Source organism: Metopolophium dirhodum, chromosome 6 (assembly GCF_019925205.1).
Source record: "Metopolophium dirhodum isolate CAU chromosome 6, ASM1992520v1, whole genome shotgun sequence".
Classification (NCBI taxonomy): Eukaryota; Metazoa; Arthropoda; class Insecta; order Hemiptera; family Aphididae; genus Metopolophium; species Metopolophium dirhodum.
The window spans coordinates 2,238,950-2,264,523 of record NC_083565.1 but is presented as its reverse complement, the minus strand read 5'-3'; the positions used below and the strand labels follow the sequence as shown (position 1 = coordinate 2,264,523).

Sequence of the window (25,574 nt, the reverse complement as noted above, 5' to 3'; positions counted from 1 at the left end):
ACATCACATACTATCGCTGGCCATAATGACACACAAAATAAACACTTTTCCAGGACCGTAAAAAAATGTTTATGAATGAGTTTCGCGAAATTTATGACAGGTTGAATAGAGAGATCCGATAGGAATAGTGAGTGGTATATAATAAACATAATAATAATAATAATTTAGATATAGTTATAATATTAGGACAGTGTTGAATTTTAAATAAGTCTCAGGGGAAATCATCCTTTAAATAATTTAAAACTACTGTTATTATTATACCCAACTATAATTATACATAAATTATTTTAATTTATACACCTAAGTAGTGGTATATAAGTTAGAGTAATTAATTATTCCGAGCCCCGTCTCATGGATATTATAAAATCAGAGAGTAAAAACGGGTATCCCGCAAAACATTTTACCCGGTTTTGAACGCAAAACTCATAACCCACTAGTAAATTTACCCACTCTTATACCCGTAACCCGCAAAACAATATTGTACCCGGTTTCGGACGCGAAACCCCCGAACAATTTCACCCAGTTTTTAACGCAAAGCCCAAAACTCGCGTAGAATTTACCCTTATTTGTACCTTATACCCGTAACTCCCCAAAAATTGTACCCGGTTTCGGACGCGAAACCCGCAAACAATATTGCATCCGGTTTTGAACGCAAAACCTAAAACCCACGACCTGTTTTTTACCCGGTTTCTAATACGAAACCCGAAACCCACAACAATTTTTACCCGGTTTCTAATATGAAACCCGAATAGGCACCCACAATATTTTAACCCATTTTTACTCTTCTTGGACTTATAATACTATTTGACAAATACGAATCCCTCAGCGCCAGCAGCCTATTTCGCCTTTCGTGAAACCCATACTAAAAATCAACGCTAGTAAGCCGAAAATGTGCGAATGCTGTGCTGCGACAAAATTAAAACCTATAAAACGTCAAATTCGATATTTATTTATTTATATTAAAATATGTTTTATTGAATTATAAAACGAATATTATTTTTATATTTATGTTGTACGGGAGAAGTGCAATCTTCGCTGCACCGATCTATGTAAATTACAATATTATTGAAGTCGACCGGCGTTCGCGTATTCTCGCTTACGATGTGGATTAGGCCTACAGGGGATACCACAATAAAAAAAACGCGCTACGTATAATACCTCATGCTTTAAAACAACATGGAAATAATGTTGTTTAGCATAGGTGGTGTGGAAACTTATACGACACTGAAGTCATCCTATACAAAATCTAGTACATTCAAGTAATAATATAGATAAATAATTAACATGTATATAAATCTATAACACAAATAATAATAACATAAAAAAACCTTATAACATAAGACCGCGGTAGAGGTGAAAGAAATATACTTTTGGAGCGATACAGATCACAGGTGGTTTAACCGCAAAATTACGAAACCTCGGGGGCTGGAAAAAAGTTCGTACGCTTCCCTTAAAAAAAAAAATCAGAACGCCATTTGTAATGGACAATTAGTCAGGTAGGTATGTAAAAAATTGGAAAAATAAATATTTTGTAACAAATGATACCAGCTATTACATAAAATATTATATTCAATAATCAATACCTACACTAATTCAATAACAAATTATACACAATGAAACGTACTCACATTCAAAGGCAGTCTTTAACACAGCCAAAGATAAGGATAAAATTGCATTATCCTGCTGCAGTGTTTAATATTATTATTGTTAGGTACACAAATAAGTAATAGTATATTCTCTACATTAAATAAGCTAAAAATTATTTCATAATATTATGTTATCCTTATTATGTTAATCTAACCTGGGGAAAAGTTGCGAAGTATCTACCTATTTATTATATTCCTCAATATACAATATGGGTATAGAACAACATATTTGTATTTTTTAATAATTTTTCCATCAAAATAATCAAAATAGAATAGAAAAAGTCTCTTATTACTTGAGGGTGCACTTTAAACTTGGGGGTGCACAAGTCTCCTGAGTACTAGTTGCGCCTAGTTGCGCCAGTGCCTACAGTGAATAAATGGAATTGTTTTACGGCGCATCCGAGTTGGGTACCAGAAACAGCTATCACACGATTGAGCATAAAACATCTTTTTTACGACACGATTGAACAAATTTGTCGGCATATCAAAGGATATGGAAATACAAAAGAAAACCTTCATCACGGTTGAGCAAAAAAAAATTGCGATGTTGCCATTTACCACAATTTTGAACTACATTATAAAAAAAAAATATGAACTTAAATAATAATTACAATAATATAGGCACTATATCTACATTATATTATATAGGGTTAAATACGTACAGGTACCTACTAATAGTATAATATCTGAATTAAAACGCGTGTATAGTGATTTTCTACATAGAATATTCCTCAAAGAATGTTTCCGGAAAAAATAATTGTTTCGAAAAAAATTCTTTTAATATTTCTTCTTCAAAAAAAATGTTAATTTATACGAATACGACATACATTTAATATCTAATGACCGCCATATTTTAAGTGAACCTTGAATTAGACTTGTATTATAATATTATATTGTGTGTACCTATAATATATTTTCGAAATCACCAAAAAAAGTCTTCCTAAAATATTACCTTACATTTTTTTTGCGTAAAAACCATTTGTTGTAATTTATGACTTAGTTGAATTAAATATTGAAACATAATGTCATATGAAAAATATATATAGGTGTAGTAATTAAAATGGCCACGGTGTTGTCAAGGGCGCCGCAGAGATAACTTATTTTTTTTTTACGAGTGATAAAACAATTAAATATATTAACTAAAAGAGCTTGGGGACACGACCTCCCCGACACTCCCCCCCATCGGGCGCCTTGGATGTCGGGAAGATTCCAGAGAATTTCCAGTTGAAATTTCCCGAAATCAAATTCCCGGGAATTCACACGCATCACTAGACGCATTTTTTTCAAGTTTACAAACTGTGAAATTTCGTATGCGACCAATAATATAACCATAATGATTGCCCATATAAGGTCGATATAATAATATGACAGCACTTCAGGTCGACTTTTCGCTACGTTGCGTGCGTTTTAGCCGACATTATATTCTTCGATGTAAATTACTTTGATCTGACGATCTACATAAAATATTTTATATCGAACAAAATAATATAGTAACATACTACATAATATATCACCTGAAAATCCGCACGCAGAGTTTGAACCCGACAACAATATGATATGACGATCAACGACATTCGATTCATAGATAATATAATATATCAATAATATTCAATTCTTCGTTTATCTCATCGCCCTTCTCAGATTACTCTATACCAACCACAGATAATATAAGAATGGATATGACATGCCTATACCAGTTCCATATGGGGCCGTGTGCTTTTTAGGCGAAGAGAGAACGTAAAGAGAGAAAGACGATATGGGGCTTTTTAAGGTTATGTGCAAAACTATTTAATTAAATAATAATGATGACATGATAGTCAGTTTGTATTTTGATTGTTGTGCCACTCGTGCCTGGAAAATTACTCTAAACTTTGTTAAATATTTAAAATATTTATTATTATTTATCAATTATCATATCAATGTTTGCCCCATATAACCTCAAAAATAGTATCACTAAAGTTTCATGTGACAATTTCTTATGTCCTATCCATTCTTATATTATCTACGATTCGATTCTGACGACCATTATATTATTATAATATTATTATACCTAACACGAATTACGAATCGCCATGCACACGTTTCACGGGCGATTAAATCAAACGTCATCACATCGTATCGTCGAGTGCGGGCCACACTGCACTCGAGTTTATCGTCGACGCAATATTATATTATTATGTCTTTATTGTCGGTACAATATACTATTATACATCGCAGTCGCTCGCTGGACAGTCCCTCATAATATGTGCCCCATATGTGTGTACTTACGACCACTGTCGGACTTGCACTGGTCCATACCACACGCGTCCATAGATAATACCAAAATGTTCGAAATCCACTCGGGTAACCGAAAAAGGTAATGTACTCTGATCGTACGATGACATAATATTATAATATAGTTATTGCGAGACGCGTAACCGATTTATTTAGAAGTAAACGTAGGTTAACGTAGGTAATACCTGCCTATTATTTTTATTATTTTTAAATAATTATAACTATATTATGTAGTAGGTGCGTATTTTGAATCGTACCCGTTTATTAATTTACAAAAATTAACTCCGTTTTACAATACTATAAACATTGAAAAACTGAGTTTTCTTTAGTGTTAAACCTTTGTTTTACCTAAATAATTACGTTTTGTGTAATGATCGTAACGAGTACAATAATTATTCTCTGCAGACATTAACTTTTCCGTTCCGAGTGAAATTATTCGTCGTAAATAAGTAAAATTCGACCACCGCACACGCAGACGCCGCCGTCATCAGCACGCAATCGAAAAAGTGATTTTTCTTTGCGCATCCGGTGCCGAGGGACTAAAAAATAACGGACGCCGATAACCACTACATTATATAATGTGTGTATAGCGGTTTGTACGTGCGTATACGATTTTTGGGTCGCGCAACCTTTTCAAAAATTGAAAAATGGTCCGTCCACTGTAAGTACACGGCGGCGCGGTAAAACACGCGTCATCGGCCGGACGAAGAGGACCCGCCGACGACACAATAATGCGTTGCCGGCGAGCGGTCAGTTTCGGTCGTCGTCGCCGTCTTTGTAATAATATTATTTTATTATGTACGTCGACAACAATACGCATTACACACTGCGCAATAATGGAAAGAAAACGTAAAATATGTATTATAAACACGTATCGACGACGATTTTATTAGTATATAATATAATGTACATGATATAATATATAATATAGTGTGTATGATATAATATGATATAACACTCGCTGGATCTTTTTTACATACTATTATAATAGTATTATATTACATGAAAATAATGTACAATGTTTTTTTTTTTTGTAAATCTTATCTTTTACTCTTTATAACTACATAATAATATGCACAATACGAATTGCGCTGTGCACCTTTAAGAAAAAAAAAACATTTTTAGTGTAAAATTATAATATTGTATTATAGTTACAATGTATTATATAGGTACGCGTAAGGTTTTACTATAGGTACCGTTAGACGTTAGTTTTGTATTTATTTACAATAAAACAATAATGATAATATTTGCTAATAATAATAATAATAATAATGATAATAGTTTAATAATATACAATATTGATATAACATTATGATGATCAAATAAAAAATATGTTCTTGCGTAGTTTATATTGCTGCGGATCGGATTCGCCGAGAGAAAACACGGCAATAATATAAAATTGCTGTACGGCCAGGAAAGGGAAAGGGGACGAGTTTGAAAACGGTACGACGCCTCCTCTTACGCCGATATAATAAAAGCCTCCACCGCTGCATTCAATGCAGTTAATGCACCCTGCCACACATGGCGTCCATTTGGGACAGTTGACCGAAGTACGGATAGCCAGACTTGGCTTCGCTAGCCGAGTGCGGAGCCAAGTTGGAACCTGACCCGTATATGGTGTTGCCGCCGGCAAAGAACCTGCGAAATAAAACATGAAATTACATTTTTGAAATCCAGTGGTTAAACTGCACGACGTCGACTTGTGATCGAAAGTTTCATAATAATATAATACAAGATTTTACACCCGAATTTACCGGAACCCCCAACCCGCTATTATTTTTTATCATAAAAATGTTATGTGACATTATATGTATTATGTCTCTCCTTGAGATGTCGCTACACCCGCAAGTTTTGTTTCCGCCTCATAAACTTCGTTGGTATAGGTACAACAAATCTGCGTTCAGAAGTACCCATCGGTACCTATTTGTAGTTTCGAAATAATTTATAATTTATACAGTGAATCATACAATGCGTATGTAAAATTTAAAGTTAGGTACCTGGTACATATAGAGGGCACTCCGAAGGCTTTTATTGATATTTTAATGTTAAAGTGAGTTACATAACTGTGTAAAAAAAGTAATATCACAATTTTAATATCCCGATAACTCCCTCGAACATGTAGATGTCAAATAAAGCCTATACGACGGATAATATTGTTATCACTAAATTGTATAAATTCACCCAATAATAATACGAACAACACAAGTAGTCATCGCGCGTTTCTGCAGATTGCACTATTTGCATACGATGCATTTTATATTGAAATATCATATAATATTATATGATATCAGCGGCGTACACTCTGAGCTGAGACATCGCGAAATCGTTATTTTCTCAGCGGGCGTAAAAAAAAAAAAAAAAACAGAAATCGGAAAATCGAAGGTCGCCGCTGCACAATATAATAATATAATATTATTATACACGCAGGTAGGTATAATACGATATATAATAATATTTTAGTCTCGACAACATCACCGACGCGTGGCGTAATGAATGCGAACCGGAGGGCTTCTGAAGTTCTGAAGAGATCATTTTTATTTTTTCGTTCTAATGAATTACATACATATAGGTATACATACGCGCTCCGTGGTCATTATTATTATTATTCCAGCGCTCGGCGATAGGTACAAGCTTGCTTGTATATATATATATAATAATATAATAATATAATATAGTCGATTTGTAAAAGTCACCGGTTACCCGCTGCAACAGACCGACTGCCGCAGCATGGGTGGTAATACACACGGAATCTAATGACAAGTGCTTTTCAACTGACCGATCGAAATGAGGGAAAATATTATATTTTGTACATACCTACGCTGCAGTATACGCGTGCGCCGTACCTGCAGTACCTACCTATATCTCTACACGCGGGACAGAGAGAAACAAAATTTCATTATCTTGATTTATCGGCTTTAATCCATTCCATACGCGGCGGCGGTCCGTAATTTCTCCGGCGAACCATATTAATTTCTGACCATTACTCACGAGTAGTGGCGGTGACGGCAGTGGCGGTGGTTATAAGAAGAGTAGTAAGTAAAAAGGGGAAAAAACGAAACGAATCACGGGTAATCTAATTAGAAATTGTTTTATTTAAGTTTAATAATGTAACGACGCCGCCGCCGCGCGGCAACGGACGATAATTGTTTCCGACCCTCGTCGTAATCCCCATAATATTATATCATTGTACAAGTCAAAACACAGCTCAAGTCTGATTAGATATTTTGTGAATTACACATATTACTCGGTACATAATATAGTGCCGAAGACACATGAATGCATGATGCCCCAACCATCATCATCACTATTTATCAGTGGCGGCATGACTCCATGCTTAGAGGGAATGGAGGGAAGGAAAAAAATATAAATCGACTAACAGTTTTTTGTATTTGATCAATATTGTTGCTTGTAGGTATGACCGTATGGGCCCCAACACAAGCTTGCTCAGTGGGGCCCATTATACACTATATCATGTTATATTTATATTCTGTACTATAAAAAAATTTGGACTAATCAATATAATATTATAGTCGGAAATTTATGTGCAAATAATACAAACAACTGTGACGCTGTTACTCAAGATAGTGGGGGACGACAGTAAAAAAAATAAGTCATTATAAAATGATGCAGAACAAATAATGCATCATATAGGTACTAAATTACGTTAATTTGTCGATTAGTTAGAAGTACGAAGAAAATCGGTGTAATGTTCTAATATAAAAATAAGAATTTATCAAGTCGATTTTTATGGTATTTCTATGACGTTCTGATAAGTCATAACATTACAAGTACGTGTTTTGTAGTCACGATAATAAAGAAATATAACATGATATTATGTTATGAAGAAACAGTATTCTTTGTGTTTGTGCGTTTTTTTAATTTTTTAAATATACCTATGCTCTACCAGGCTAACCACCGGGATACCTATATTATAAGAAGTCCACGAGCCACCACTGGATCAGTATTTATAATAATATTATATTAATATACATACTATTATCGGGCATTATATTCAAATAACACAAATTACCTATAAAGCGGGTTTGCTCGACAATAGCTACTGTAGGTACAGTGAATATAAGACAATTTTTTTTCTCTTTCCTCGTCTATTTATATAATATAGGTTACGATGATGTTGTTATAGGTACTTACGAGTAATTGTCCGGGCTCCAAGTAGCGGCGGCTGTCACGTCCTTGTTGGGCTTTGTCCATCCCAACGAATGATGGTCGACCGCCGTTCCCTGCGGCGAATACGAAGCGCCAGCGTTGTTGTTGTTGTTATTGTTGTGCTGGTGGTGCGCGTGGTGCGGGTGGTGGTACATGGCGTCGGCGGACGTGCCGCCGTTCATGCCACTGCCGCCTGGCCCGTAGTTGCAGGAAGTCGCCGGATAGTATCCAGTGGCGGCGGCGGCGGTGGGCCACGTGCCGTGGGAAGTCCCTGCGGAAGCAAAAACGACGGGAAAAATCAGCGGGGTGAAAAAACTGCGGCGAAGGGGTAGTTTTGTGCGCGGCAAATGGCCGGGGTGCACTCGGCGCGGGGTCGGACACATATCGTGTTATATTATATAGGTGACGACGACTAGGGGAGCGTAAAAATGGCATCGTCGCCCCAAATACATAATATACGCATATCCTGTATAAAACGCTTTTTCTCATCCCCATCTTCCCCCCTATAACACATATATTATGTCTACGTAATATTTTATACGACGTACGGACGCGATGATGGCCGCTCGTGGCGAATATTATTTTTTATCGTTTTATATTATTACTGTTTATTGCCGCCGTCGTGCAGTGCTTGCGCCCCGCGAGAGGTATCTATTTATATATGTAGACGCACATAACATATTATACAACGATATATTATATTGGCGCGTACGCATAACGAAATGACACGTAGGTACGCGGTTTCGTCGACGGGATTAAATGAGAAATGAAAATCGCACTCACGATGAGCGTCCCCGCGTGCGCGCTTTTATTAATATAATACCTATACCCATGTATAAATGTGCATACGTGCCCGGACGGTTTCGTATATAATTTCCGGCCCGGTTCGTGTTCGGTCGTACTATACATACGCAGGTACCATGATCGCGAGTTCACCTCTCGCGCTGGCCTGAACACGGTTATTATTACGGCGGCGGCGGCGGCGGTACACGTCGAAATCACGGCCAAACTTCAAAGAGTATAAAATATATAATATTATACCCATTAAAACATTACCGCGGTGTGTATTAATCGTCGCGCACCGTGTAATTTCCGTGATGGCCGCTCGCGCCCGCGCAGTATATTACCGGTATGTATACATATATATAATACCTGTATACTCGCGTCATATCATTCCCAAGTGTGTGTGTGTGTGTGTGTGTGTATTGGGCTCAAACTTAATACTATCGTTGCTCTATTAAAATGAACTAAATGTGTGTACAGTTATATTAGTATGTATATCGTTGAGCGGTGTTATGCGAAATATTGTGCACTGCAGCGTATATATTTGATTTGCTTTTGTTTTATTTCATTTGCACAAAACGTGTTTTGACGATAAAAATTAATGAGGATTTTATTGCTTTAAATTTTTAGCTGGGTAAGTACATTTCAAAATCATACAAAACTTTAACGCGTCATCAATGTCCCTGCATCACCACGCGCAATACACGATATGTTTACAAGATAAATATGCGATAATATTATATATATTATCGTCCGCGGTCATGAATTTTATCTCGACACTGCCACGGCAGCAATGATTAAAATCTCAAATCAATGTCTTAATTTCTAAACAGTTTATCACTGCGTGCCTTAAAAACGTTCGATGTTTCTAAGGGAATCAAATTAATTGATGTGGGTATTGCCTCTGATCTAATAGAAAAAATCATGGAAACGCAACAGTTATATTGTAGTAGGGCCCCATATAATACCGCCGAGGGAAATATAAAATCGAGCTCGGTGTGCTTACCTTGGGGCGAATTGAAGTTCGACGCGGCGGTGGTCGAGTGATGGTCGTGGCCACCATACTGGCCGTGAGCTCCGTGTTGGCCGCTGGACGCGGACTGGAACGAGCCAGCCGAGAGGCTCACGACAGCCGCGGCCGGGTTAAACGCTGCCGCTGCCGCGGCGTTCATGTGCTGGTGCGTGCCCATCTGCTTCCGGAGACGAGCCCGGCGATTGCTGAACCACACTTGCACCCTGGCCTCGGTGAGTTTGGTTCTGGAGACAAAAAACAAAACAGAACCACGGTTAGGTAAGTATCGATACACCACGACTATATATGAGATTATATCAGGTATATACAGGATATATTTATTCAATCGCCATCTATCATCGCGTCGTGTTAGACATAGCATCTCACAGTATGCGTTATTCGTACCTAATAACAATTTTTCATTCATATAATATTATAACATGCTGATCAGAATTTAAATTCTATACCGTATAGACCGTATATCTGAATGGATAGCACCCAAGTCATTAATATTTTTCAAAATACATATTTTAAAGAGACAATATACGGATATAGGGATGTTCGAAAAATCCGAAATGTTGGAAGAAAGTGTGTGCGCGCAACATAATATTCCAATACAGTCGCAGCAGCTGCAGTCCAGGAAGACGATTTGGTCGGAATTTCACACGATATATTATAGTCACAGTCTATAGGTTAGGCACGCACGTTACTGACCTCCTCTCGTCTGTTGCAGTACGATACGTCCGAACGACGTATGCGTAATAATAATTATCACTATAGATAAGTCGTAATGAAAACGGCGAAAAAAAAAACACGATCAGCGACACGTTTCTCGACACCGGAAAAACACGACTTGGACATGACGTGCAGTGTCTGTGTGTCTGCGAAATAATTGCCGTTTGAAAGTTTTCACGAACCCCGAAAACCCTGGAAAGACCTCGGTCGCACGCCGTGACCTTTGTGTCGTCGTCGTCGTATTTTACAGGCGGCCGCGTGTAATATACAGAGGGCCGATCGTGAGATAGTCGCGGTGGCGGCGGCGGCGGTTATGATTTTCACTTTCACTGAGACGCGTCAGCCGGCAATTACCACCGCGCACACACTGCATATATGACGTATATGTATTATAATAATATGTGCCTAATAGATACCCTCCCGAGAACCGTTTCGACGAATCACCATTACGCCCCTTATTATTCGGTTTATTTCATTACGTTCCCCTTTTCTCGGTGTGTTTAAAATAATACAGGGTTATAATTTAGGTATAAGATATATTATGACGTGGTGTATGCTGAGCGATGCCGTGACGTTGGCACCAAGAACTTCGCCGGCCCTCGTCAGTCGTCACCATTATATTTTATGCACTCCTATATTTTTATGTCTAAGGCTTTGAATATATACTAGTTTGGTTTATGGATTGGACGGAATAGAATCTTCAGAAAATTGACAGAAAATCATTTTAAGTTAGAATGTTTTGGCGGACCCCCAAAGTCGAACGCTATAGGTCATTAAAATATACGAATGAATTATCTCTATAATATGTATCTATATAGAAAGCGAAATCCTAATTTATAAACGTCGAATTTTTTAGACAAATATTCAGTTACAGATAATGAAATTCGAAATATATATGGGTATACAGCATAATATCAACAACGTTGAATATTGTAATATATTGTAATATATTTAGTTAGTAAAAAAAGTCTTACTTTTGGGCCAGCTCTTCTCTTGTGTACACATCTGGGTACTGGGACTTGTGGAATGCGCGCTCCAAGTCTTCGAGTTGCTCGCCAGTAAACGTGGTTCGGCTCCGGCGCTGTTTGCGTTTCAAGTGGAAACCCGGTTCCGATTCAGTGTCAGAGTCGTCGGCGCTGCTCGGACCTTTGAACAGAACCGAAAAAGAAGAGTTTCAACAACCGTACACACATTGTGACATCCGCGCGGTTATAACAGTTTATTATAAAACGTTCGTATTATTATAGATTTGTGTACAATATAATTTCACGCCACTGTTTTCTTGCGAACATCGTCGTATCTGATGGCTTACACAAGTACCAAATCCAGACAGTAAGGAAATAATTACTATCGTATAAAAGCGCCTCAATTTTAGCAGACAAATGTATTATAATTTATGAGGTGATATACTAATTCCTACTTGACTCAATATTCTTGACGATTTAAAGTAACTATATTAATAATATAATAATACCTAAGTATAAATTGTGTGCTAAGTATTAAGTACCTTAATAAGTGTTTAATATGCATTTATTATTTGTATCACTTTTGTGATATTATATAAGTACTTACTATTATATTATTTATATTATAAAATTTAATTTTTCGCACAAATGGTAAGTTCTTTCAATAATACCCTTGACGCTTATGTGCATAATACAGCACCTTATGGTATACTCAGTAGCATTGTTTCGGTGTAGGGTCACCTTATATATTATGTATATTGTGCATATGCATATATCGTGGGTAATAGGGACCTATTGTCACAGAATTTCCACGTACCTATACTAAATCTGAAGGTACCTATTGCCCACCGGCTATGACGATCTGCGCGCTACCTGCAAAATGCCAAAATGCCATCACGCTATAATATGTCCAATGTGAATTTTCCATAATATTATATTATGTACGAATAATTCATGTGGAACCGACTGGACATAATATATATTATATATTTTATAGCTGGACCGTGCGTAGGCATACAACGCGCATTATATAGGTATGCACATTTAGTATTTACGTATTACTAGTATATTACTGCATATGCGCCCATTACGGATATAACGAACGAATGAACGATCGCCATAAATACTACATACACATAAGTATTATACACAGCCCGTACGGACGTGATATTATAATAATATTTCGTGTGTTTGTATTATAGGCAGGTACTAGGTAGGTAGGTAGGTATACGAGAAATCTCCGGACCCATATTATAATATATTATATGCGATATGCAAATGATAATAAGCCCGCGAGTTGATTGATTTCACGTCTCGCTGTTTGACAGTGTTAACAAATACCGTACGTTCAATCACGCGTCGCCAGCAGTGTATTATAATAATAATTATTAATATAATATTATTATTGTTACCGATATACCTACCTCTATTCCCGCATTTGGAACGGTCGCGAGCGCGCGCACCGCCGTCCGGGAAATCATTTAACCTCATCTAACGCGCTCCGGGCGCAAAACTCTACGGTCGCTGTATGTCCGTCGCTTGGTATGATATTCAGTACATGTGTGTGTATGTGCGTGTGTGTGTGTGAAATGTGTGTGTGTGGGTGTGTGTGTGTGTGTGTGGGGTGTGTGTGTGTGTGTGGATTTGTGTGTGTGTGTGTGTGTACGGGTATCCTCTCTTTTACCCGTTTTCGAGTAATTACCCAACCCCGAGCCGAGTCCGGTTCCGCAGCGCGCGTCTTATCTACGAGAACGATTTACATAATAACCGATGTCGAGTATACCGGCCCATACCACCTATATATTATATGTTATAATAATATTGTAATACTAAATACTAATGGTAATAAAAAAATCGAAAAAATCTCAACCACCGAATCTATTATTAAAGATGATACCGCCAAGTGTTGGGCGGCCCGAAATCGTCGAAATCGTAAATGTGCGTGTGATGTGTATATAATATTGTCCGGTCGGCAATAAGCCGCCGAGGCTCAGATAATATGCTGCAGCATTTATTATTATTATTAGCTATATTATTATTAGGTAAGTACATACACACACACGCGCGCACCGCCGCCGCCACAAAACGACTGTCGAGTACAAATCGTATTAAAACGACTATAATATTATATAGGCCGCGACCGCGAGTTTCGATTGATTTATCTCGATTCACAGACTCGTTGGCAGATATTTGTTCGAATTGTTGAATTGACATTTTTCCCTCGAGCTTTAACCTTCAATTTACATTTTGACCCCCTACAAACATAATATTGTATATAGCCATATGGGTGAAGTAAATAAATAAATATTAAATGACGATAATATGTTTATTTAAATGTTAATATTACGTTATAAATCTTTATTAATATCGCGTAAGACGTGTCGTATATATAAAAGGAATAAATCTTGCCGGGAGGACTTAAGCCCTCTCCCCAAGTCTCCCGCCCGATATACGCCTGTATAATATGTGATATTATGTCACTCGGACTCGTGCTGTACGCGTCGTTGCTATTCGTATAATCGCGTATAATATAATATTATATTTTGCACGGATGATAATAATATACAGCACTCTTAGTCACAACAACGGCGTGGTGTGGGCGACTGTATAGTAATAATATATAATTTTTATCAGGTAGGTACCTACTATAACACGTCGCACGGAGAAAACGTTATTATTATTGTTTTTATTCAGAGAGAACTCGTACGCCGCAGCCGCCGCCCACGCGCCAGAGATAAGGTCGACGCATGAGAAATACTAATAATATTATTGTTATAAACAATTTGAGCGCAGTGCACACCGGCAATAATAATTAATATAATATTAGAGGTGGATATACCTAAAAATCGGAGGCGGATAACGAACGAAATAAAAAAATTCCGCTGATAAATTATTATCGGCGTCATTCGGGCTCGCGACGATGATATCTATTTAAAATGTAAATGTATACATATATAGTTAGCGCAGCAGTTTAATCATTTTCATACACGCGGATACGTCTCACCGCTGCTCCAGCAATCGTCGTCGTTTGCGAATATAGGTACCTACTTTTATGATAAAACACAAAAATCTAAATTCGTTCGTGTTTTCCCCGCACAATATTATTATTTCGCGAGATTGTACGATCGTCGTTGTTAGTCACCGTTTAATAACGCAGTTGATGTACACACGAGAATATTAGCACGAGCGTATTTTTAATATAAAAGCAGTCGTAAATTGCTTCGGCCGAACATAGGTAAGTATAGGTACTTACTATATAGATATAACCGAGCATTCATATTTTAAACTACGCGAGGCTTAAATAACGTGACTATCGGCGGAATTATACAAAAATTACTGGTTTGGTATGAGTTTTTAATTTTTTTTTTTTAAACAAGTTTGAAAATAGTTACTTCGTTATGCGCAGTTGCACTGATTTTGTATACTACTATAGCCAGGTATTATATACAAGATGATCGATTTAAATGTCTACATTCATTATTCTGAAAAGTCTTGACTTATTTAATTTACAGAGTAGAGTGACATAAGGGTAGGCATAACGAGTATAGACGTGTAGTTGGTCCAGTGCTAACTGCTAATCTTCAACTAATTAATCGTTCAAAAATCAATTTTTGTGCATATCGAATATCTAACTACTCCAAAAAATATTCTACTTAGGGTTAAGAATATGAAACCGAAACAATTGTCGTTCAAAAATGTAAGAATTTAAACATTTATTAGGTACGATAATAAATTGCAAAAGATATAATTTTGTTTGTAAATAATTATTATTGTCGTTTTCCAATGACATCAAATTATATAAGAAAACAGTTTTCAAAAAAAATCAAAACTTTTTGAAATAGCGTGTATATAATATTATAGACACTGACAAGATATCCACATAATACCTATATGAATCGCCTAGTACAATATGCATTTATAAGATCAACAGATTATTATCATTATATTATGATTGATTACTATTGGATACCTATATGGCTATATACATCATTAATTTACAGTATGGCAGGTCCTTTATATTAGAGTTTAATCGACATTGGCTTCCGTTAATTATTATTACGATCATTATCCGTGAATAATGATGGCATGTCAATTTATACTGTTGGACCACAGGTGACATAAATTCATTTTTGACACGTGTCTTGGGACGGAGAGAAGTACTATAATATTATACTTTAATTTTTTGACCGCGGTCGAAACCGTCGCTACAATTTATAGTGATAATTCACAAACGTAATAAACAATCGTAGACCGCAGACAAAAATTTAAAAAAAAAAAAAACGGTTTATACGTTCAATGCATTATTATAATTTATAATATAATATAATATAGCATGCAATATTATAAATAGTTAAATAAGAAATCAAGACTCAAAAATATTACGCGCTAGGTAGATACGATTGAAAAAGAAACGGATGTTTATAGTAGGTGTACACAGGTGCACATATTTATTTACGAGGAGAGTAACGATTTAATCTGGTGGGGTATTATTTTTTTCAGACATTATAATATTATGTTAATAATAAATATACCGACGGATCTTTTCGTTTTATTTTTTTTCAATAAAACGCTACAAGCGCGAGACACGCCTTTTCTCCAAGGCGTTAAATTTTCAAAATTTTTTCACGGGCTTATCGTGGCGGAGGAAAATAAACAATAATACCGTATTATAGTGTATTTGAATAATATATATTATATTGTATCATCAACAACGAATAACAGAGTACCCACATAATATATGCCTAACAGCAACCGAGCATCGCCTGTTTCACAATCCGGTAAAAGCGCCGTGTTCCTACCTATTCAGCGGCGGCGGCGGCGGCGGCGGCGGTGGGTAGCGATTAAACTGGGCTAATAACTCGCGAGTGTGTTGGCGAGTTGACATTAAATCCAATATGTAAAAAAAAATATAAAATAGTAATAATAATAATATAAGGTGTGCGGGCCAGCCAGCTTTGAAGGAGAAAAATCCATTTTTAAATTACGGCGAATTAAACGGGTTTTACGTGTCGGCAAGCCTTTTACATTAGGGGACACCCCGCGGAGACGGGTTCTTCTGAAGCTGCCGATGTCCGTAGATATAAAAAAAATTATAAACGTCACGTTTACTGAAAAACTCGAGTCGTTCTCGTTCGATTTTCATTACATAATTATAATAATATCTAACTGGAGTCGTTGCTGTATTATGATTATTATTATTATTGTTATTAGACGAATCCGAATAACGCGTTAACATAATATTATAATATACTGTGATGATAATAATATCGTGTTAAGACTATATTAAAAAGAAACCGATTCCCAAAATATAACATAATATGTATATGACATAGCTAGGTACGTTCGTATATATAAAGTGTACCTGAACGTCGAAGGCGACAGAGCACAATATGTATATCTTACGTAGGTAGGTATATACCAATATATACCTAATAATGTTAAAGCAGCATTATAGTGGTAGCCGCGGCCGGTGTATTATAATATATTATGGTCGTAAACGCCCGTGTTCGACCACCCCGCTTATAGGTGATAAATATTGTACGGCCGTGAATTTTTTTTTTTTGTAGAAAAGTGTTAACCAAAACCCCTGTGGTAGCCAAACCCTTGGTGGTCGCCGCCGTGCGATTCTCACACGCACTTCACGCGAGGCGGCGGACACGCCTTTCGCTATTCATAATAATAATATATTATAGTATTATGCACATTATTCTTTCACCGCTTTCTTCGCCCCTTTTCTTATTTTTTTTTTTTCCGTAGTCCGTTCTCGACAATGGTTTTTTATATCCTTTCGGCTAACGGTATTCCCTACGGTAGCCATCAAGTAGCCAAAGCGTATACCTACCTATATAATATATATATATATATATATATACGTACTTATGATATAACGCGCGCACATCGCACATCGGCGGTGGCGATAGAGTTGAGACGTAACAATAATCGGCGAGGGTGGACGTTTAGGTAGTTTTTTTCCTTCTTCCCTTTAAAACCCGTTATTTACACATTCATCTTGTGCGCAGGTAGGTAAATACCTACTCGGCGCGCGTGTTTTGTGCGTGCGGTTTGTAGTGATGTGTAATATATTATATATAGAATATAGCCATATATATATATATATATAGGTACAGATTAAATACAAGTATAGCGCAACAGAATATAATAATGTACGCGAGCATATAGATCATCGTTTGAGACTTACCCAAAATACCGTCGATTGAATGGTTTTTCAGCTCGTCCCTTCTACCTCCACGCAGTAGTCGGCTAATGGAACTGATAGACGGGGCCGAGTTTTTGTCACAAATACCGTCCTGCTGGGATAATAAGAAAAATATTTATATTTTTAGTACGTCTAAAAACTAGTATAATTCATATAATATAAATACAAAATAATTGGCTTCACAATAATATATCATAGCGTACGAATGTACGATTTAAAATTAAAAACGAATTATTTAATTATATCAAATAACGTAAATATATTATATACTTAGTCGTATCGTTATATATAATTCCACTATTTATATAGTTACTTTTACAAACGTTTTTAAAATCTTATATATATTATATATCATAGAATGCTACTTTTGTAAACGCACTGTATCTACCTATTATAGGTAATATACATTTATTCATATTATATATAACTATACACAATACTGAGTGAAAGTTAGCTAAAGTTAATCCTTTTATATTTAAATTATGAATATACTTAAATAGTCAAATATATGCTAACTAAAAACTCATATAAAGACTATTACGTCACTTACACTGCTTTTAGTATTTACATTTTTCAGATCAATATAATAAATTATAAAATATCTTATTCTAAACTGCTATATTATTGCTGAATTTCATCTTATATGTCGTATATCATGCATCATGTATATTATATATAATATTATTATTGATAAAACTTGACTAATAAATGACTATAAATAAGGCATACAATATAATATTATTATCTATGAATAGTGAAATGGCGCTGTTCATTACTATTCATTATTTGTAATACTTTTATCTACCATCGCAATGTATATAATTGTTATTGCTTGGATTATAATATAATTCCAATTAATATTATATTGGTTTAATACCTATTATTTTCAAATAATTGAATTACTTTATATTGATCCCAAACGCGAGTACGGACTGTATAGGTAGATAATAGATATATACCTGAACGTTAACATTATTATGATATCATATTATAATTGCGAGTGTGTTTGATGTCTAGAGACTTTAACGGCGGTGAATATATTATAATATTAATTAACATGTCATATTTATTTAATAATTTAATATTATAATTTATAACAAATAGTTATTACATGAAAATCAACATTAACTCTGGTATAATATATGTACCTAATACCCATATATAGGTAATAGGTATAGGTATACAGTGTACACACACGGGGAAACAAACCTATATTATATATCATAAACAAACTTAAGATGTATATATTATTATATTTTGTTGAAATCTGTATTAATGACCCACCCTCCATATATATAATGAAATATCGGAAAGCAATCATTACTGTTTCTGTATCACCAAGTTTGTTTCTAGTCTGTATATTATGGTATATATACACGTTCCGATTTATCTTAATACATATATATAATATGTATGTATATAAGGAAAATAAATGAATAGGTAGGTTCCCACGTAATTATAATTTAATAATAGGTATTAAATCAGCCACGTCCAGGTAAAAAATTCAAATCCAATACTCCAATTATAGAATTTAAAAAAATTATGTGAAAAAATGGAAACATTCTAAGTTTGTACAACTTTATATAATAATCAAATTATTGTCGAAATCGTGTTTTGAATGTTTTGCGTGAACAGGGACGATATAACCATATAAGGTGTGCATATTTGGAGCATTTGACAATATTATTAGTTACACACTTGAATTGCATTTTAATATATATATATATATATATATACATATATATATCATAAACACCAGATACCACACCTTTACGGCTTTACTTATAGATATTTTGTAGGTAGTCATATAAATTGTAAACGCACCTTTACGAGCTTGTCACGGATTTCCCAGCTGAACATGCCGGGTTGGCCTTCTTGTACTCCTCGATGCGTCTCTCCACGTCCGCGTGGCCACCCTAGGCTTGCTGCCGCCGATCACGCCGGGCCGTATACTTCCGGTCTCTTGGTACCGGTTGAGGATTTTCGACACGCAGCCGTGCGACACCCTGAGCTGCCGAGATATGACACACGGGCGTACACCGGCCGCGGCCATTTCGACGATCTTCAGTCTGATGTGGTTGGGGAGCGGCCGTCCGTTGATGAACACGCCACCGAGCTGGTTCATGCGGCCCTGGCCTGTATCGCGCGCCAAAAAACCAAGTTGTTTAGAAGACTTATAATAGGTAAGTATAGGTATATAATATGAATAGATGCAGAGTAAAGAAATTTGGGCGCGAACTTATAATTATAGGTAGATATATATACCCATAATATATAGGTATATTTGGCGGGTTGAGCTAGTGCAGGGTGCAAATCGGGTTAGGTTAGGTTAGGTAATGTAAATTGTAGCAAATATAATATAGGTACCTATAATATATTATAATAATAGTATGTAATAGAGTCGGAAGTGAGGGCGGTACGAGTGTGTGGGCCTAAAAATATTGTAAATTTCCTTTACCTTGAAACGGGTATCCGGTGAAGTAGGGCGTCATATTCAACGTGGACACGGACATCGTGAGATTTTCCAATTATCGTCTTGGCGTCGCAAACCGAATGAATGAATGAACGAAAAACGATATATTATGAATGAACGAAAAACGAAAAACGATATATTATGAATGAACGAAAAACGATACCGATGTTTAATGACCGAACGAAAAATTAAATCGAATAAAAATATGTTTACATATGTGTGTCTGTGTGTGAGTCGATAACATTTACCACTGCGCGTCGCGAATGGAACTCGCGCGATGACCGCAAAACGTACACTACCGCCCGTGAATCGAACACTGCTCCGTCGGCCGGTGCGTCGGCGGCGCCTTGCACCGACCCCGCCCGCCGTACGAACGACGCGGAAACCGGTCGGCAAGGCGCGCTCTCATTGGTCGACTGCGTCGCTCATGGGCGTGTACCGCGCGCGCGCCGTTCCCTCGGTTTGAGACCGAGTGCAAACTACGCGTCGTTATAATATTATTATTATTGTTATTATTATTATTATTATTATTTTAATATGCAAACACGCGATTGTTTTGTCTTCGCCGCTAAATAGATAAAATAAAAAAATATATAAAAAGGTCTATAATATAATATTATACATACCTACTCCATATTCTAGAAATTCACTAAACTAGACTGGTTTAAAATTATCCCACATTATCCTGCACCGGGATAATGAACCACGTAAATGGTATGGTATGGTATGGTATGGTCCTGCAAACATCCCGGTGCATTATTTTTCACACCGGTTTAGTCTAGCGAATTTCTAGATTATATGCATAGGTCAAATAATATGTGGAGCAAGACTTGCGTTGTGATATGATAAATATAATAAATGTATACATACCTATATATATCTGGTACAGTGGCGCTTTTAGGAATTTTCAATGGGGGTAGGGGGTTGTGGATAATTTCTAGGAACATATATAGGGGGGTTATCGCTGCACTTAAAAACGGGCACGTAAAAAACCGGTCAATAGAGGGGGGTTTAAACCCCATGACCAACGCCCCCCGTGAGCACTTCATGGTTAGGTACATCTTAATAATATATAGGCAATTGGTGGTGTTATATTGTACACGAATACGATTGAGATATGTATGTCAATCGGCCGTTATCGATTACCTATATATTTATTTTATTATAAATTACAAGGGAACGGACTTTAATGCCATAAAAAATAAGAAAAATGTCCTAAAAAAACACTACTTAATGCCTTAAAAAAATACCCTAAAAAACTTTAAAACTGTATTTAAAATCAATAAAAACACAATTTTGAATTTAAAACTTATAAAAAAAACTTATTAGGTATTATGAAAAATTTATCTTATAAAAAATATTTAAATTCAATAAAACCTTCTCTTGTCTTCTCAATTATCATCTGCCATCTTTTTACCCTAAAAATTATTTCCAAAAAATTAATAGGTATACAATTTAGATACTGTATCTTCAGGTGCTGCTTAATATTCTCAAACATAAATCTTCGACGATTATCGGCCAGTGTTGTTTTGTATCTCGAAAAACGTCATAGGTGCAAACTTCATATGAGCCATGTCATCAGCAGTTAGTTCTTCAGATATTGTATTATTTCGAGATGATAAATATTTATTTTTATTTTTTTAGAATGAATGTTCATACATTTTAATCGAATTTTATCCATTCCTATATAAAAATGACTTAAAAACATAAAAATGTCAAAAAATGCTCTAAAAATGTAATAAAGTCTTAAAAATGGAAAATAAAAGTTACATTATTTAATTCCTTGATGTATGAAATGAACTTTGTGCTTGGAAAGCAATGTTTTAGATCATTCAGAAAAAAATGCAATTTGCATTCAAATCCGTTCCCTATAAATTACATTTGTCATCCCCGATTAAATATTTATCACTGTTTTTAATATATTCTATTAATTGATTATTATTAGGGCTCGGAACTTGACACCTAAAAGTCAAAATAAAAATTGTACCTACCATTAAATTCTATATTCCATGAATCAAATTTCTGTAACGACGAACCTCGGATGTGAGCATTAGAAAAAAAAATGCAAATACATCAAGTTCTGGGCAATTATTATGTGTTTTTATAATATGTATCTACTATCTTTAAATTATACATTCCGGTAGCAATAGTAGGTACATTTAAGTAATTATTTATGACTTATGTCATATTTGAATAAATTTAGATATTTATTATAATATAAAGGCCTAACAAATATTAATAACAATAAAGTATAGGTACTTACACTTACTATTATAGATAAAACCATAATTTCATGGTTATTCAATTAATTTTAGTGTAGTAAGCTGTTATATATTATAAAATATATTATTATTATGAGTACCTATCCGCTTATACCTATGTCGAGAGAATATAGATGCTCTAAATTTCTTTTTTAGTTAAGACAAAGTACTATATTGTATAATATTATTTATTTTATACATAATATATAGACACAGATAAATGTTATATTATTTATTTTGATTATTATTTAATGAGTATTTATTTATGGCATTGCGTTGACATTAATTAGATAATATTCAATTATTGCTAAATTATTATCTTTGCAAATAGGTATTTAAAAGTGACACAATGAAAATATCTAATTAAATGACTTGCATGAATTTGTAATAATTATTGTCAAGCCACCTTTATATTATGTTTATATATATACGATATATACCTACTGTATGATATAAATTAAAATAATGTATGTATAATTATATATGTATAGTATTACTGTCATACAAATATCAAGATAAACAAGATAACGAGCTATAATAATATTGTTTATATTATGTTTTAATTACAACTGTTGATAAAATAATAATGTGATTATGATTTTTAAAAATACTATACTATAGGCACCTGCAGATTATTATATTATTATGTATATCGTTGAAATAATATAATAATTGTATACAGTTCCCATAATAGTAGGTATATACGTCTATAAATATCATCTATATTAGTGGGAGTCTCTACAAATATTTTTTCGTTACAAAATGATTTGCTATTGTTATTATTATAGATGTTATTTTAATTATAATTAGTTGCTTAAAAAATATTAGGAACGCTCATTAATTATTTCAATATATTTTTAAAAAATGCTACCTATACTACAGTAAAAAAGCCGATCTGTGCGGTATACAGTATTAATAATTATAAGGTCCTCACACACTCAGAGCTCTTCTTAGAAATGTTGGGACCCAGGGCTAATTGTGTGGTTGGGCCCCTTAACTGAAATTAAAAATTCAGTTTTTTTGCTAATTCATAGCCTTCATATTATATTCATTATTTTTTAAGATTATAATATATAAATTATGCTATAAGTTAGTAACTATTTTAATTTATATATAAATAAAACGTATATGACTGCATATATGATTACAGTAATATATGGTGGCCCATAATTACAACGCGGCCAGGGCTGCAGCCCTCTTAAGCCTCTCTAAATAAGTGCTCTGCACACACTGCAGCGGTGGCGGTAAAATGAGTCCGGATACAATATTATAGTTATGACAACAAGTCATAACTATAATATATTATTATAATATTATGTAACTATCTATAGTTACGATTGTTGATTAAAAGCCATTATAATTGGTATTTATTTTTAGTCAGTATAATAAGAATATAATATAATATATATTTATCTGTACATATATTTTATAGATTGAAATTATTATAGTATTTATTGCGTTTTATAAAAATACGGATAGAAACCGGGAATTTAGCATGCTCAAGTGCAGAGTGAGGCAGCTTTCCTAACTTATTATTTTGATTGATAATTTTCAATATTGTGACCTACCATCATCACCAATTTCAAATTTGATCCAATTTTCTACTAGAAACTTCCCTCAAAGTTGATGATCATAGCAATTTTTCGAATGGAAAAAGTGTCTATTCATACACAAGAATAAAAAACACACATCATCATTATAAAATTAGTACAATATATAGCTAGCTTAGCTAATAATCTAAAAAAAAACAATTATATTTTTGATTCCACAAAAAAAATTCATAAAATTACCTTGTTTCAAAGCACGTTTGAAGAAAATAATATATTATTGGTTTGGAAAAATTTTAAAAGTTACCCATTATTATTTTGATGATCGGATAAAGGAAGAGTTTGTATAATGACATAATGTTAAACCAACATGAATAGAATATAGAAATTTGTACTTATATATCGATGCCGCTGGCTATGGAAAATGAAAATACATACTACATAGGTAGAGGTACCTACTGCAATTCAATTATTGTAATCGATAAAAAAAAAGGTACCAAAATTGCGTCTTCTATACCTGGATAATTAACCACAGTATTAAAAAAATGTCTTAGCCTCAAATATAAAATTATATACTTAAGGAATTATGGAAGTGTGCATACCTCATAAGGTTTAAAGGTTGCAGCAATCAATTTTTTATACTGTATAGGTATACATATTATATACCTAGCTATAGCTATATACGCAGCGCTAACATAATAATGTCTGTACTATTGCAATCGTGTATGATTTTTTTACTTTAATAACATCTAATTTATAATATCTATTTTTATCGTGATTTTACTATGTAAAATGTACCTACGGAAAACGTTATGAAATTATTGTTATTTTATAAAAGATATAATATTATAAGTACGCGCATGTAATTATGCTGTAAGTTATATTTACCCATAATTTTAAGAAAATAATTACCAACAATATATCTTATATTGTTTATATTATTGTCTATATTGTTTAATATTATATGTATACTGACGAAAGAATAAAAAGATAATAAAAATATATTATAGATTCCACGATATACTGCAATCGCTGATCCACACAATAAAATATTATTTATATACTCAATATACAGTAACTACCCCAATTCTATCTCCGCTTCAATCAAATAATTCATCATACCCATCTACTCAACAGACAACAAGATATATATCTCCCTACCGTATCTAGTACTTAAGTAGCCTTATATGCATCCGTTAAGCTTCTAATTTTTTTCTATATATGTATTGTAATTCAATTTTTTCAATATCACCACCAGACCACCTAATGGTCACGGTTTCCGCGAGTTTATATTTAAATAAAAATAATATTATACTTTAAACGTTTCAAAAATATATAGGTATAATAATATTTTCTGAACATTACGATGGGTATAGAAGTTAAAAATTACAATATCATGTGATGTGCAGTGATGTACGCTTTGTAAAATGTAGGCTGTATATAGTTATATAGCCATGTAGTATAGGGAAACCTATATACGTATATCTATGTCCT

At 34.5% G+C, this 25,574-nt stretch overlaps 1 protein-coding gene across 1 annotated transcript; it reads right to left on the bottom strand.

Annotated features, from left to right (window-relative positions):
• Positions 1-4,794: 4,794 nt before the first annotated feature.
• On the bottom strand, positions 4,795-20,595 carry LOC132946940 (protein gooseberry-like). The gene is given in 9 exon segments (XM_061017061.1): positions 4,795-5,558; positions 8,073-8,358; positions 9,877-10,127; positions 11,592-11,763; positions 17,782-17,890; positions 19,624-19,667; positions 19,670-19,705; positions 19,708-19,935; positions 20,258-20,595. Coding segments are annotated over 9 exon segments (1,317 nt in total). The 5' UTR covers positions 20,313-20,595; the 3' UTR covers positions 4,795-5,422.
• Positions 20,596-25,574: the final 4,979 nt, after the last annotated feature.